Below are 17,436 nucleotides of genomic sequence, written 5' to 3'. Positions count from 1 at the left end.
TCTTGGAGTGATCTTTGTTGGTTGACCACTCCTGGGGAGGGTAATAATGGTCTTGAATTTCCTACTTTTGAACACAATCTGCCTGACTGTGGATTGGTGGAGTCCAAACTCTTTAGAGATGGTTTTGTAACCTTTTCCAGCCTGATGAGCATCAACAACGCTTTTTCTGAGGTCCTCAGAAATCTCCTTTGTTCGTGCCATGAAACACTTCCACAAACGTGTGTTGTGAAGATCAGACTTTGATAGATCCTTGTTCTTTAAATAAAACAGGGTGCCCATTCACACCTGATTGTCATCCCATTGATTGAAAACACCTGACTCTAATTTCACCTTCAAATTAACTGCTAATCCTAGAGGTTCACATACTTTTGCCACTCACAGATATGTAATATTGGATCATTTTCCTCAATAAACAAATGACCAAGTATAATATTTTTGTCTCATTTGTTTAACTGGGTTCTCTTTATCTACTTTTAGGACTTGTGTGAAAATCTGATGATGTTTTAGGTCATGTTTATGCAGAAATATAGAAAATTCTAAAGGGTTCACAAACTTTCAAGCACCACTGTAATTTTCTTTCAGTTAAGCTTCCTATTATGAATCAATACAAATCATAAAAAGACTGACAGATAAAATGATGACCTTTTATTTTTATTCGCTGTCCATTATCTTTACAGTTTTAGAGATGATATCCAGTTCTGAATCCTCAAAAACAAAGGATTTGCCAGAGAGCACTGATTTGTCCACAACCCCAAATGTACACACAAAAATGCACCAGGAAATAAGTTAAAAACAGACTTATACATATGCACACAGTTGTTCATTCTTTCAATCTTACGCATTTATCCTCACTACTGAGGCAGATAAACACAGAAAACAGAGCATATATGTATATAGTACACACACACACACACACACACACACACACACACACACACACATATATTCAGATAAGGCTACACACAGACAAAAGGCACTGCCAGCGGGAACACAGGAGCAAGTAGGACAGGACAAAAGAAAGTTTTTGACCCATCCGACCAAGTTTGCTCATGGCTGTATGTTATACCTCCCATGCTCTAGGAGGCGCACTTGTAAAAGTAGCATCAGAGCCAGCAGGGTAGCACAGGGGCAAAAAGAGGTGGAGACAAGCTGTATTTCTTAAAGTCAAGGACGCTTCCTTGGTATCAGTCCAACTTGGGTCCTTCAGAAGCTAGATAAAACTCCTTCCTAGCATTCGGAGACCACATAACAGTTCCTAGCGAGTGTGCACCATTAAAAAGGCCATGTTTAAGATTGTTGGTGCTTTAAAAATGCAGAGAATACACACAAGCATCCTTGAAAGTTCTCTGAATGAAGCAAAAAGTAGAATTCGAAGGATCCTAGACATCGGCATGGGGATTCGATGATGTGGCTACCATTAAAAATCCTTCCTTGACACTAGCATCCAAGGCTCTAAAACGAAGCCGTCAAATGACCTTTATGGACATAGTGTGTAGTTAGGTCTATACAGGAAAACTAACCCGTGTGAAATGAATTCTAACAGTGATCATTTGAGTCCAGTTAACTCAACAGATTTGATTATATTGGAGAAAAAAAAAAAGACTAACATTCCATCATTCTCGCATAACACAGAGAGTGTTAGTCTGGATTGTCCCTGGCTACTAATTTGTATTGCAGAGATGGAATTAGCATTAAAAAAAAAGAACATAGGCTGGACCTCAGATGTTCTTATCAGATTGTACAGTTCACATCGCTGACCTTCTCTCATTACTCATTACCTTTCTGTGCTTTCTAGTAACATTGCTACGAGTTCTATAATGATATTCAGTGTCAGACAGAATGAAATCTCATGCACACTTCAAAGCAACATGAATAATCCTTTGCTGAAATATTTTAGAATCAGAACAAAAATACAACGCACATCATTCTTACGTTACGAAATAGCCAGGAGTATTATATACTGTAGGATATTTCAGTTCTGGCTCACCACTTGGTGGTTTGTTCTTGTTCAAGTAACGACTTTTTAAATGACGAGGCATGAAATATACTTCCTGTTAGGATCGTTGCAAAATACTGGACGCATTTGTCCCCGTTAACTTTGGTGTAAAAATCCATTGTGGTGTTTCTCAGCTCATAAAAAGACACCCCACAGCCTCGCTTTGCCCGCTTAGCTGAAATGATGATCTGATACGATTAGCAAGGCTACAGTATTATACCGGTGTGTGTATATATATATGTTCTATCCACATTCACTGGATATGAGCAATCGTGCGCTCTGATTGGCTACTCTACTACTAGGATATCAGCTCATATACCATGAGTAGAGAAAAACGAAATGGCGGAGCGTATTGCTGAACCAACCGAGGACGAAATGAAAACTCTACTTGAAAACAAAACGCCAAAAAATACAAAAAAAAGCAACAAAATATGTGATAAAAATATTTGATGGTAAGAACGTATCTTTTTTTTTTTTTACTTTTCAAGAATTATTACTATATAATCACATTTTTCACAAATTGCTCCTGTCATTTCGCCGGTTTGTTTACATTCTAAGCACAAATGATTTTGTCGGATGTTTTGTGTCATGTTTTTATACATCGAATTTGCAAAAAATAAAAATAAAAATGCTCCGTTTCTCAAAATCCAGTGAATGTGGAGAGAATAAAAGAGTTATTCCTCTCAATCTCGTCGTACATGGCTTATAGCTGACTCGGTGGTACGCGCCTCATCGGTTATCAGCGCAGATACGACTCAATTTTGTGGAATAACTGTTAAATATATATATGTATGTATGTATGTATGTATGTATGTATGTACATACAATCTTGTGCAAAAGTCTTAGGCACCCTATATATTTTTTTTTTCATACAAACTTTGTTATAGATTTCTATTTTATGACTTCTACATTATCGAGTCGGTACAAAAACATTTTCGAGTCCAAACGTTCGTTTTCCAGCACAAAATAATATTACAGAAAAAAAATGTATTTGAGCAGCATATTTAAATTTATAAGAGAGCACTTTTCAGATGAAAAAAAGAAAACATAATGAAGGCTCCTGGGTTTTGCGGCAAAATGAAGAAGCGAGTGTGACAAAGTGTCCAGAAGAACTGTGGCTGGTTCTGTAAGATGCTCAGTAAAACCTACAGCTCATTTCCGTATAAAACTGCACTCATACCTCAGACTACTATTTCTTTTTAAAGCAAAGGGTCGTCTCATACCAAATATTGACTTTGTTTCATTTATTATGGCTTAATGATGACTGTTTATAGTATTTTTGTCATGTTGAAACATTTCATTTCATTGTTTTTAAGCCATTTTTGGTCGACAGCATTTCTTTCCATGCACCTTAGACTTTTGCACAGTACTGTATGTATATGCATGAACAGACGAAACACACTTCTTTACAAAAAAGCCCACACTTTATACACTCTACCTGTACGCTTTCGCCGTTTCACATTTCTGTAGGGTTTGGTTTGAGATGCCTGCGTTAGAACATACGTATCTTACAATTTATAGTTATAATTGAACTTATAATTTATTATCATTGTCCAGCCTAATTTATAATATTTATTGATTAGACTGAAAAAGCTTCCAGGTCGTTGGAAATGTACACATGCATGTATGTATATGGATGAGAGATTATGATCAGTGCTGATTGGTTGAGTTGAATATGCAGTGTTGGCTACTCAGGTTATTGATTTGAAAGCTGTGTGACTATAGCAGAGGATGCTTTCAGCAAATGGCATATTGATTTGTACAGAAACACAGTCGGAATACAGTACATTGTTCATAATGGATTTAGTCAAGATACAAATTATGCTGTAAAATGCGAATGAGTGTGAGCGAGTATTGATTTCTTTACAGCACATGATCCAGACCTTTAAATTAGATTTATATTAAGCTTTTACGTTGATTCAATTACTTAAGTTCACATCCAGGAATGCGGACTCTTTATCGCCAAATTTACATCTACGGTATTTATTTATTTTTTTCATATAGCTCCTTTTTCTACTTCAAAAAAAAAAAAAATCCCTGATGGAGAACATGCTAGCAAAGAAAAAGAAAAAGGAAGTCATGCTAAGTAACACTCGCAGTAGCAGTCATAGCAGCAGCATCTTACAGAAATGTGGACAGACAGACAGACAAAATCCTTTTCGAACGCCAACCACGTCAGTCAAAAACACACTCCTGGATCTTCGTGCGCGTGCTGTTTGCGTCCTGAGTGACGTGACTGTGTGATCCGTCACTCTCCCCTTCCTTGTTCTTTATGTCCAGACCCACCCCCACACCCCACCCCCTCTGATCACTCTCGGCTCCAGAGTTCATGAGGCGGGTTTGGGGGAATCCTCAATGGAGAGTTTTTTTTAATGAGTCTGTCCATAGGCTCAGTGCACTAGCCGGGTTTGTTCTGCACTTCCTGCAGAGCTTCTAAGAGTTTCTCACGGTAGGCCATGTAGCGCTGCTCGACCTGCTTCACCCTTTCCCTTTCCTCCTTCTCCAGGATAGCCAGGAAGTTCTGCAGCTCGGGCACAGAGAACGCATGCCACTAAAAGACACAAAAAAGAGACAAAGATATCGTTACTAAAGATCCTGAATAAACGTGCGTGTACAGTTGGATAAGGGATGTGTGAAAATTTTACAGGAACTTTTTTTTTTTTTGGAGAGAAAAAAGTAAACTAATGGCTACCTAAAGGTTTTTTTTTTTAGATTGTAGAGTAAAAATAAGCCAGGATATGGTATCTAATTGTATTTTGCGACTATATTAATAGCACTTGAACGAAAGGAACAAACATTTTACGAATACCATCCTTTAAACCAGGACATACTGTAGGTTCATTTGATATATCGCAAAATCATTGTGTTATCTAAATACCACTGAGCCAGTTTAAAGCTAGACGGCCTTTCAGATTTTTCAAGTGTAGGTCATAAAAAAATGTTCCCCGACACCCAATTATTTTTGTTTAGTGGACCGAAAGCGACTGAATTCGAATCACAGACTTCCAATTTTATTAGTTTTTTAAAATTGAACAATTAATGAATTTAGGGCCACATGGCCCTAAATTCTCGGCTATTTTTTCCTGCTTCAACATAACACAATTCAAGATACTACGTCATGCATCACGTGTTGGGCTTTCCACGTTCGCGCAAGGCATTGTGGGATACAAATTTGAAACAGGAAAGAACAATGGAGGACGTGAGCATGTGAATGAAACGTAAAAGACCGACTACACTAACGGAAAGCGAGAAGAAAAGATGTTATGTTCTATACGAAGGAAAGGAAACGCAGGACCAAACTAATAAATATCGGCGGTCAGTGAGCAACTTGGTGTGATCAGCTGTTCGTTTAGTGACAGAATGATGTAACTGTCAGTGCACGGTTGAAGATAAACCTGTGCATGTGCACACGGATTTCCTCTGTCTGCCTGACTGCGCAAAGTGAGTGATTTCATGCACATTATTTGCTTTAATCCCTTCAAATTAACTAACTTCCCAGCCACAGAATGGCCTGATATTTTGTGAGATATTACAGAAATAAACACATATCACAGTGACCAAATTGCAGAGGGAACTAAATTTCACCCATTTTATGAAATCGAAAGGCCGTCTAGCTTTAAGCACATAAGGGCCTGTTATGGCAAAGCCAAAAGTAGCCCAACTGTCATTAAATCATTCAAGTTTCCAGTGGCATTTGGAAACTGGAGTTTAATTATCCCACATGCAACCACTGCCTGTGTGGCATTTAATATCTCATCTCATCTCATTATCTGTAGCCGCTTTATCCTGTTCTACAGGGTCGCAGGCAAGCTGGAGCCTATCCCAGCTGACTACGGGTGAAAGGCGGGGTACACCCTGGACAAGTCGCCAGGTCATCACGGGGCTGACACATAGACACAGACAACCATTCACACTCACATTCACACCTACGCTCAATTTAGAGTCACCAGTTAACCTAACCTGCATGTCTTTGGACTGTGGGGGAAACCGGAGCACGCGGAGGAAACCCACGCGGACACGGGGAGAACATGCAAACTCCACACAGAAAGGCCCTCGCCGGCCCCGGGGCTCGAACCCGGACCTTCTTGCTGTGAGGCGACAGCGCTAACCACTACACCAGTGTGCCGCCTGGCATTTAATATAAATTAATATTTTGAGCCAAAATGATTCAGCTGTAAGCTCTGCTACAAAATGTAGCCTCATCAAGGCTGACTTCTGCTTGGCTGTGTTCTGGTTGTCAGTTTCCGAGTTCACCACTGTCAGTGGATCACATCGTGAGTGTGGATCACAACTGGGTGTTACGGATTTGCCATCAGGGCTTTAACATATTAAATTAATTAACAGACTTGTAAAATGGTTAGTGCTTCGGATATATGATTTGGACAAAGTTTTAATATTTGTCGGATTGGACAATACCGGGGTCTGTTATTAGTCTGGTTAACACCAGACCATATCACAAGTGAAATATGGTCTGGAATCCACCTACTGAATTTCTCGTAGGGGAGGTGTGTTTTACGATCGTCAACGGCCGTTTATTGGACGTTGCGAATGTCTATCATTTGGCGTATACGTAGCCCATGGCCAATCATGGCAGTTGTGCCCGGTGACGTAGTTAGAGCGACGAAGAAGACGAAGAGGCGAAGAAAGACTGTAACGCCAAATGCTGTTCTTTTTTTAAAACAAACTTTCGCTCTAAACTATTCAGAACAGTGTCTAAAGCTTGATCGAAAGTTTGGTTCGTATCGCTCGCCGCCATGTTAAATGTGATCCGTAAACAGTCCCAAATAAACTACAAGCTTCCGTTTGTCGAGTAGTACGCGTCACCGTCTTTCCACCCCTCCCCACTCTCTGATTGGCTCCCTAACTCAGGCGAGCCTTTAGACCATAGTTTCCATGCTGTCTTTTCAGATCGGAACGATTGTGCAAAGCAGCATGGGATTTCCCAGGCTAGTCTGTTATAGCAATCTACTAAAAGTGTCCAATAAGCATCCAGGTTTAGGGTATTTGTGGTATTCATGGTTATGGATCAAAACAGTCCAAATGCAACCAACCATATTGAATAATTTTTCCAACGTTTTACTCCGAGATGCTATCTCATCAAGAGAAGGCTCTGTGTGTATATATATATATATATATATATATATATATATATATATATATATATATATATATATACACACACACACACACACACACACACACACACATATATATATATGTGATCTGGATCCCATTCTGTTGCGGTATACAGGCTGCATGAAGGTCAGAACTGAGTCACCACTGATTTACTACCTGGGTTATGTGACATCATTGCTACAAACAGCACGATAACAAGTGTGTAGCTGAATAACTGACCTCTACTTCTCCAGTCTCGTTTTCTTTCAGTACGAATGAGAGTTTCTCGAGATCAGGACCCGCCAGCAGGCGAAGGAATAGCGGGTGCTCGGAATCCGGAAGCTTCTGGAAAAGATCTGGGATGGACAGGATGTACAAAGATTAGTATAGTTTTCAATGGGAGCTCAAGGTGACTGGATAAAGGGTGGTAAAGTCTAGACTTGACTTACAGTGCTCAGCGTAAATGAGTACACCCCGTTTGAAAAGTAACATTTTAAACAATATTTCAATGAACACAAACAATTTCCAAAATGTTGACAAGACAAAGTTTAATATAACATCTGTTTAACTTATAACGTGAAAGTAAGGTTAATAATATAACTTAGATTACACATTTTTCAGTTTTACTCAAATTAGGGTGGTGCAAAAATGAGTACACCCCACAACAAAAACTACTACATCTAGTACTTTGTATGGCCTCCATGATTCTTAATGACCGCACCAAGTCTTCTAGGCATGGAATGAACAAGTTGGCGACATTTTGCAACATCAATCTTTTTCCATTCTTCAACAATGACCTCTTTTAGTGACTGGATGCTGGATGGAGAGTGATGCTCAACTTGTCTCTTCAGAATTCCCCATAGGTGTTCGATTGGGTTCAGATCAGGAGACATATTTGGCCACTGAATCACTTTCACCCTGTTCTTCTTCAGAAATCCAACAGTGGCCTTAGATGTGTGTTTAGTCATGTTGGAAAAGTGCACGACGACCAAGGGCACGGAGTGATGGTAGCATCTTCTCTTTCAGTATAGAGCAATACGTCTGTGAATCCATGATGTCATCAATGAAATGCAGCTCCCCGACACCAGCAGCACTCATGCAGCCCCACATAAGGACACTGCCACCACCATGTTTCACCGTAGGCACCATGCATTTTTCTTTGTATTCCTCACCTTTGCGACGCCATACAGTTTTGAAGCCATCAGTTCTAAAACATTTATCTTGGTCTCATCACTCCAGATTATAGAGTCCCAGTAGTCTTCATCTTTGTCAGCATGGGCCCTGGCAAACTCTAGACAGGCTTTTTTGTGCCTGGGCTTCAGGAGAGGCTTCTTTCGTGGATGGCATCCATGCATGCCATTCCTCTGCAGTGTACACTGTATTGTGTCACGGGAAATAGTCACCCCAGTTTGGCTTTCTACTTCTTTAGATAACTGCAGTGAACTTGCATGCCGATTTTCTTCAACCCTTCTCATCAGAAGACGCTCCTGTCGAGGTGATAACTTCCGTGGACGACCTGGACGTCTCTGTGAGATGGTTGCAGTTACATCTTCCTTAAATTTTTGTACCAGTTTTGCTACAGTATTCTGACTGATAAGTAAAGCTTTGCTGATCTTCTTGTAGCCTTCACCTTTGTGGTGTAAAGAAATTATTTTCTTTGGGGAATTCTGAAGAGGGTGGTATGGTAGTGTAGTGGTTACTGCTGTCGCCTCACAGCAAGAAGGTCCGGGTTCGAGCCCCGTGGCCGACGAGGGCCTTTCTGTGCGGATTTTGCATGTTGTCCGTGTGGGTTTCCTCCGGGTGCTCCGGTTTCCCCTACAGTCCAAAGACATGCAGGTTAGGTTAACTGGTGACTCTAAATTGACCGTAGGTGTGAATGTGAGTGTGAATGGTTGTCTGTGTCTATGTGTCAGCCCTGTGATGACCTGGCGACTTGTCCAGGGTGTACCCCGCCTTTCACCCGTAGTCAGCTGGGATAGGCTCCAGCTTGCCTGCGACCCTGTAGAACAGGATAAAGTGACTAGAGATAATGAGATGAGATGAGAATTCTGAAGAGACAAGTTGAGCATCACTCTCCATCCAGCATCCAGTCACTAAAAGAGATCATTGTTGAAGAATGGAAAAAGATTGATGTTGCAAAATGTCGCCAACTTGTTCATTCCATGCCTAGAAGACTTGGTGCGGTCATTAAAAATCATGGAGGCCATACAAAGTACTAGATGTAGTAGTTTTTGTTGTGGGGTGTACTCATTTTTGCACCACCCTAATTTGCGTAAAACTGAAAAAATGTGTAATCTAAGTTATATTATTAACCTTACTTTCACGTTATAAGTTAAACAGATGTTATATTAAACTTTGTCTTGTCAACATTTTGGAAATTGTTTGTGTTCATTGAGATATTGTTTAAAATGTTACTTTTCAAACGGGGTGTACTCATTTACGCTGAGCACTGTAGATGTTATAGATAGCTTCATTATGTCTTAGTAACGGAGACCTGCTCCAACAGTTTCTCTGCTTACCCTGTCCATGGCGGTGCATTTTCTTGTAGAGAGCAAACTTGAGTGGATTGTCCTGCACCATGAACTTCCGGAGCAGTCCCTCGATGACCTCTCTGACTGTGGTGGTGCTGCTGACATGAAGCTGCTTTACAGCTTCACTGGGCAGATAGAAGGATGTGCGTTTGTCTGAAATGTCACCCACTGCTGAGCTGTTCTCCGAGTTCCCTGAGCTGTTCGCGTCCTTTGATAGCAGTGTGACCGGCCGCCGCAGCTTCAGGTGGACCTTAATGAACCCCTTGTAGGTGCCATCAGCAGCCTGATTCAAGAAATAAACGGTGTATTAAGTGATGAGCAAGTTTTACTTCACTGGAATGCAATGTGAAATGTGTAATTGCACATCTAAATAAATACGTCGGTTGAAGTACAGCTTTGAACCTTTCACTCAAGCATAAACTCAAAAAGTAAGTTGACTGGAAGTTGGAAAATAGTTCATAAAAAGACACACACTAATGTCGTGCCTCACTAATTTTTGTGCATCTTTCACCATGGAACCAAAGAGCATGGGAAAACATTCGCTGAGGCTAATTAACAACAGAACAACAAAGCTGTCTGATGCTAATAATTCCTCGTATGACTTTACAGATATACGATTATCAAGAAATTTAATGATGGAGTGCTTGAAAATGTATTGAGTAGAAAGCAGAGGTTGTTCTTTTGAAATGTAGTGACCCCGCAAAAAAATTACAGTATTAGGTGAAAGAAATACTCGAGCGTATACTCGAGGAATGCACCCTGGAAGGCAAACCAGTTCATCACAGGGTAACATGAACACATGAATTTACACCTGGGGCAATCCAGAGTAGGCAGTCTACCAACCAGGATGTTCTTGGGAGGTGGGAGGAAACAAAGAACTTGAAGGAAACCCACATGAACATCAGGAAAATATGCAAAAATTGATCGAATGGGGGATTTGCGATAGCTGGTGTTTGTCCTGTTTTGTCGCATTACAAGCTGGAATTAAAATGGATTTTTGGAGGGTGAGCACCATTTGGTTTACACAATATGCCTACCACTTTAAAGGTGCACATTGGTTTTTTTTTTTATTGTGACACAAACAATAATTTAGATGAAAAAAAACCCAACAACCCAGAAATCTGGTGTGCGCATAGGTATTCATCCCCACCCCCCAAAAGTCAATACTTCGTAGAGCCATCTTTTGCTGCAATTACAGCTGCAAGTCTCTTGGGGTATGTCTCTATTAGCTTAGCACATCTAGCCACTGGGATTTTTGCCCATTCCTCAAGGCAAAACTGCTCCAACTCCTTCAACTTAGATGGGTTGTGTTGGTGTACAGCAATCTTCAAGTTATGCCACAGATTCTCAATTGGATTGAGGTCTGGGATTTGATTAGGTCATTCGAAGACATTTAAATGTTTCCCTTTGAACCACTCCAGTGTAGCTTTAGCAGTATGTTTAGGGTCATTGTCCTGCTGGAACGTGAACCTTCGTCCCAGTCTCAAACCTCTGGCCGACTCAAACAGGTTTTCCTCCAGAATTGCCCTGTATTTACTGTAGTGCCATCCATCTTTCCTTCAGTCCTGACCAGCTTTCTTGTCCCTGCAGATGAAAAATATCCCCACAGAATTTGCTGCCACCACCATGCTTCACTGTAGGAATGGTGTTCTCAGGGTGTTGGGTGAATACCTATGCACACTCCAGATTTCTTTTTTTTTTTCATCTTAATTATTGTCTGTGTCACAATAAAACAACAATTTGCACCTTTAAAGTGGTCGGCATGTTGTGTACTGTAAATCAAATGGTGCTAACCCTCCAAAAATCCACTTTAATTCCATCTTGTAATGTGACAAAACAGGACAAACACCAAGGGGGATGAATACTTTCGCAAGACACTGTACACTATTGTATTGTTCAAAAAAAGTGAGTTGTACTTGCTTGCTAACTAGCAAGGAGAACAAAATACAGTAAGAAAGTTACTTCATGTACAGACGGAGTCGTAAACTATATATCTTGACTACCTAACCCAAAGGTTTTGTAAGAAATGCAAAAACAAAGAATATACAATGCTAAAAATGTTTTAATGTTCTGCATCTGGAATCTGTCACATGCTGACTTGGAGAAAAAAAAACCCAAACGTGTCGGTACTCACTAGTTTCATTCCATTTTCGGACACTTTAGAGTTGTACTCTTCTATCTTTGCCTTGACCTCTTCCTCGGCGAGGGGCTGTTGGTTCTCCTCCTCGTGCTCTTTAGCGGTGCTCTGAAATGAAGAAAGACAAAAATTTAAAACTTGTTATTGCTATATCGCATGGTAAGACCTTTTATTATGGCTCTCTTTTTCAAACCATGGGGGAGTGTTTACTCTGAAAACTATAACCCTTGGCATTTTTTGTTGAGTGTTACCAAAATATACAATAGCGGTGACGTTAAAGCGAGACGGCCTTTCGATTTCATAAAATCGGTGAAATTTAGTTCCCTCTGAAATTTGGTCATTGTGATATAGATTTATTTCTTCAATACAGTATCTAAAAAAAAAAAAAAACAGGTCATTCTGTTGCTGGGAAGTTATTTAATTTGGGGGGATTCCCGAGCAAATAATATGCATGAAATCGCTTGCTTCACGCAGTCAAGCAGACAGAGGAAGTCCGTGTGCGCATGCGCAGGTTTACCTTCTTCTTCTTCTTCTTTTGGGTTTTACGGCAGCTGGCATCCACAGTGTTGCATTACTGCCATCTACAGGTTTACCTTTGACCGTGCGCTGACAGCAACATCATTCTGTCGCTAAACGAACAGCTGATCACACCGAGGTGCTCACTGACTGCCGATATTTATTAGTTTGGTCCTGTGTTTTCTTTCCTTCGTGTATAACATAACGTTTTTTCTTCTCGCTTTCCGTTACTGTAGTCGGTCTTTCACATTTCATTCGCACACTCACGTCCTCCATTTTTCTCTCCTGTTTCAAATTTGTATCCCACAATGCCTTGTGCAAACGGGGAAAGCCCACTATGTGCTGCATGACATAGTATCTTGAATTGGGTCATGGTGAAGCAGGTAAAAATCTCATCTCATCTCATTATCTCTAGCCGCTTTATCCTTCTACAGGGTCGCAGGCAAGCTGGAGCCTATCCCAGCTGACTACGGGCGAAAGGCGGGGTACACCCTGGACAAGTCGCCAGGTCATCACAGGGCTGACACATAGACACAGACAACCATTCACACTCACATTCACACCTACGGTCAATTTAGAGTCACCAGTTAACCTAACCTGCATGTCTTTGGGGGAAAACGGAGCACCCGGAGGAAACCCACGCGGACACGGGGAGAACATGCAAACTCCGCACAGAAAGGCCCTCGCCGGCCCCGGGGCTCGAACCCAGGACCTTCTTGCTGTGAGGCGACAGCGCTAACCACTACACCACCGTGCCGCCGCAGGAAAAAATAGCTGAGAATTGAGGGCCACGTGGCCCTAAATTCATTAATTGTTCTATTTTTAAAAAACTAATAAAATTGGACGTCTGTGATTCGAATTCAGTAGCTTTCAGTCCACTAAACAAAACTAATTAAGTGTTGGAGAAAATTCTTTTCATGACCTACACTTGAAAAATCTGAAAGGCAGTCTAGCTTTAATGTTGTACTTTAGCTCTCATATAGTTACTGATGGTCATAAGCCTTTTAGCGTGCCAGATTAACATCTACAAAAGCCCTCTTATGCCGTCCCCAAAGGGAAAAAAAAATCTCCTGGATAGACTTGGCAACACTCCAAAAGCTTTCGAACTAAGCATTAAGTTGCGCTGTAATGACAGATTATCCATTAAGTGTAAGATGCTTTTATCGAAGCTTCCTACTTCGGGTTTTAACAAGGTTGCAATATGTGTATAAGGGATGTTTGTGACATTAACAGAAACCAGAAATGGTCTTTGCAAAGTACCTGTTCTTATTTGCCCGCTGTGTTACGAAAATAATTTTAATAAAATAGACAAAATGGATGACAGCTGCAGTTCCCAGTCGGTGATATCTTGTATATTTAACTACTTTTATTTATACACACATGCATAACAGGAAATATTGGAAATATCATAATTCAAGGTTGAACAGTGAACTCAGTCCAGTGTTTCAATCCACTCATCAGTGGATTATTTATTTATTACCTCTGTCAATTTTGTTGGAAGAGGTTATGTTTTTGCCTCCGTTTGTTTTTTTCCCAACGTAACTCAAAAAGTAGTGAACAGATTTTGATGAAATGTTGAGGAAAGTCGGGCCATGGGCCAAGGAACAATTGATTAGTTTTTTATACAAATTTGGAGATGTATGTGTATCCAGGGTGGTTAGCGCTGTCGCCTCACAGCAAGAAGGTCCGGGTTCGAGCCCCGTGGCCGGCGAGGGCCTTTCTGTGTGGAGTTTGCATGTTCTCCCCGTGTCCGCGTGGGTTTCCTCCGGGTGCTCCGGTTTCCCCCACAGTCCAAAGACATGCAGGTTAGGTTAACTGGTGACTCTAAATTGACCGTAGGTGTGAATGTGAGTGTGAATGGTTGTCTGTGTCTATGTGTCAGCCCTGTGATGACCTGGCGACTTGTCCAGGGTGTACCCCGCCTTTCGCCCGTAGTCAGCTGGGATAGGCTCCAGCTTGCCTGCGACCCTGTAGAACAGGATAAAGCGGCTACAGATAATGAGATGAGATGAGATGTGTATCCAGGATTTTTTTTGTCTGTTCCCCATATAACTCAAAAAGTAGTGAACGGATTTTGATGAAATTTGGTGTACAGCTTGAGTATTATCCCAGGTTCAAGTGATTTGATTTTGATGTTGATAACATGTGGCTTGGTAGAGGTACTGGGTGCCCTTCTAGTTTATTTTGTAATAAGTCCCCCCTCCCCAAAGTCCCTCCCATGCCAGGATCTGGTCTTCCCAAGCAGTCTCCTTTCCCAGTACTACCCAGCTCTCTGAGGCACATGGGTGCGGCGCTAATCTCCATTTCAGTAGCCCTCGGCCTCTCGCCTATCATATAGCTAGGGCTACAGCGGGGGGCTAGTCCTCTGGTAACCATGAGAGTTTGACTCCGTACTCACATCTGTATTGCGGCATGCCTTGCCAGGTACCATTTTTATGATGGTTTTTGGTATGACCCCGGTCGAGAGGCGGACACGCTAACCACTAGGCCAGTGTAATAAGGATGAAGTGGAAGTACATAATGGCATGGGCATCTCCATGCATTATCTAGTTGTGTAACAACATTAGCAGGGTTTTTTTATTTTATGAGTCCTAGTATTGATTAAAAACAAATCTGCTGATTATGTAAGTAGTGCAGAATTCTGGTTCATATTGATCTGGAATATAGGGGGCAATATATGTGTGTACGTGTGTGTTTTTTATCCTCATATGATCAGGAATATCTGACAGGTTTGACCTTGTGGGGATATTTGGCTGGTCCCCAAGGAAAGCACCAAACACACACATACACACACACACACCTCGAAAAAAGGCCAAAAGATTTCTTTGGTTAAGCTTGTGTGATCGTATATAAAAGCCGGTGGCTTGGAGCATAAAGCAAGGACCTTCATCCTCAGGGTATCGGCAACAACGTCGTCCCCTGACGTAGCACCAACCTTTCAAGTAAGACGTCTCACTCACACCAGTGCCATTCCCTTTTCTACAGTTACACGATGAAACATCCAACCTATGGTTTATTTCCATCATTTGACTTGTTTATCTCATCTCTATGACTGTTCTTGAGTTACTCAGCCTGCGTACTTCAAAAAAAAACCCCATCTCCCTACAAAACATCATGCTGTATAACACACCTCCATTCTTCACTAAATGTGTCAGACTTGAGAAAGAGGGCATGACAGCGAGATGTTTTCTGCTTTAAAAAGTCCCCTTGTGCAAAGTAACGATCATCTGTGGGTGTTAGTGGTGTGTGTAGATCATAGCTGCTACCGAATGAACCTTAGCAACAAAGATTGAAGCTGGGATATTTTTAGTTGCTTGCTTCCTTTGTAATGCACAAAATGCATTTTTCTTTTTTTTTCTTCTGAAAGATGGAAAAAAAATGGGATCATTTATTCAATGAAGCTCCTTAGGGTACATTTTTGCTTTATGTCACTGAGCACAAAGGAATCCAATAGCACACACACACACACACACACGGTTTGTAGTGTATTGTAGCTTTATGTACCAGGTTTGACTGACAGAGTCCAGATTGATGACTGAAAGAGAGAAAAAAAAAGAGATAGCAAAACCCAGACAGAAGAGGGGGGGGGGGGGGGGGGGGGGGGGGGAACATCTGATAAAAAAAAAAAAAGATCCTCTTGTAGGAATTCTGCCAAAATGATAGACTAACATGTCGAAATAACATGAAAAATATTTTATTTGGCTGCAAGACGACAGGGGTGGAACAGTGGTGTAGTAGTTAGCACTGTCACCTCACGGCAAGAAGGTTCTGGGTTCGAGCCCAGTGGTCGACGGGGGCCTTTCTGTGTGGAGTTAGCATGTTCTCACTGTGTCTGCATGGGTTTCCTCCTACGGTCCAAAGACATGCAGGTTAGGATAATTGGTGGCTCCAAATTGACCGTAGGTGTGAATGTGAGTGTGAATGGTTGTCTCTACGGTATGTGTCAGCCCTGCGATGATTATATATATATATATATATATATATATATATATATATATATATATATATATATATATATACACACACACAGGGTCTTCCTTAGGGTCTGGTGTCTCTTATCCACCAGAAAGACTTCCATGGGACAAAAAAAAAGTCACGCAGTTGTATTACAGATAAATTCGGCGTTGAATAATTTCTTTCCCTCTATTTATTTCTGCATGAAGCATCACATTTTGATTATCTCAGGAATAAAACATAGCTAGGTGTGATGTTACAGCAAACATGGGGTTACTGTTACCACCCTGAAGTCTCAACATGTCTTCTTCTTCTTCTTCTTCTTCTTCTTCTTCTTCTTCTTCTACCACAGCAATTTGCCAACAATTACAATATTTTCTGAATTAAAATAATTTATTTATTAATATGTCATTTTTAAAAATCCATTTTAGTTCCGTTTAATGCTGTGGACAGTCTGGAAAACGAGTTAGTTCCTGATATCAGTAATGTTTTAACAGCTATAAACAGCTGTTTCCTCACTAGTCTCTCTTTTCTTCTATTTATTGTACGGGGAAAAGAAAGTAGCTTGTCATGTTACAGAGAAGCCGCAGAGCAAAAAGTCCTCTGTCCTGAAGACTTTCCAGTGTCTGAAGACTCCTTGCCAAAATGTGAAATAAACATGAATCAATGTTTATACAGGTTTTTCAATCCATTTATGTGGCGTGTCCACCTTGCAAGTCCTTGTTTAAGTCATTTAGCCTACTATAGAAATGATAACATATGAGGATGACCGTATTAATATAAATCCTGTGGTTAACCTGCTGTTAAATAGAAAATTAATCAACACCCTTTGACCAATCAGGATTCAGCATTTCTGTATTTGAGTATTGTAGACTATGTCAGAATATTTAACAGTTATTCCACGAAACTGTTTTATTCTACCCACATTCACTGGATTTTGAAAAATAGAGCATTTTTATTTCATTTTTTGCAAATTCGATAAATAAAAACTTTGATACAAAATGTCTGACAAAATGTAAACAAACCGGTGAAATGACAGGAGCGATTTGTGAAAAATGCGAAAATATAGTAAGAATTCTTGAAAATTAAAATAAAAACTAACACATTCTTACCATCAAATACTTTTATTCCATATATTGTTGCTTTTTTTTTGTATTTTGGGGGGGGGGGGTTTGTTTTCGAGTAGT

At 40.7% G+C, this 17,436-nt stretch overlaps 1 protein-coding gene across 2 annotated transcripts in view; it reads right to left on the bottom strand.

Moving 5' to 3' along the window:
• Positions 1-630: 630 nt before the first annotated feature.
• rassf5 (Ras association domain family member 5) overlaps positions 631-17,436 on the bottom strand; it is a 112,928-nt gene continuing 96,122 nt past the window's right edge. For both annotated transcript variants that reach the window (XM_060910564.1, XM_060910565.1), the window contains 4 exons: positions 11,777-11,887; positions 9,631-9,925; positions 7,352-7,467; positions 631-4,547 (listed from right to left, as the gene is read on the bottom strand). In XM_060910564.1, coding sequence (XP_060766547.1) covers positions 4,395-4,547; positions 7,352-7,467; positions 9,631-9,925; positions 11,777-11,887 — 675 coding nt within the window. In that variant the 3' untranslated portion in view covers positions 631-4,394. The remainder of the gene's footprint in view (positions 4,548-7,351; positions 7,468-9,630; positions 9,926-11,776; positions 11,888-17,436) is intronic.

Source organism: Neoarius graeffei, chromosome 26 (assembly GCF_027579695.1).
Source record: "Neoarius graeffei isolate fNeoGra1 chromosome 26, fNeoGra1.pri, whole genome shotgun sequence".
Lineage (NCBI taxonomy): Eukaryota > Metazoa > Chordata > Actinopteri > Siluriformes > Ariidae > Neoarius > Neoarius graeffei.
The sequence above is the reverse complement of the archived record's forward strand: the minus strand, read 5'-3'. Positions and strand labels throughout refer to the sequence as shown.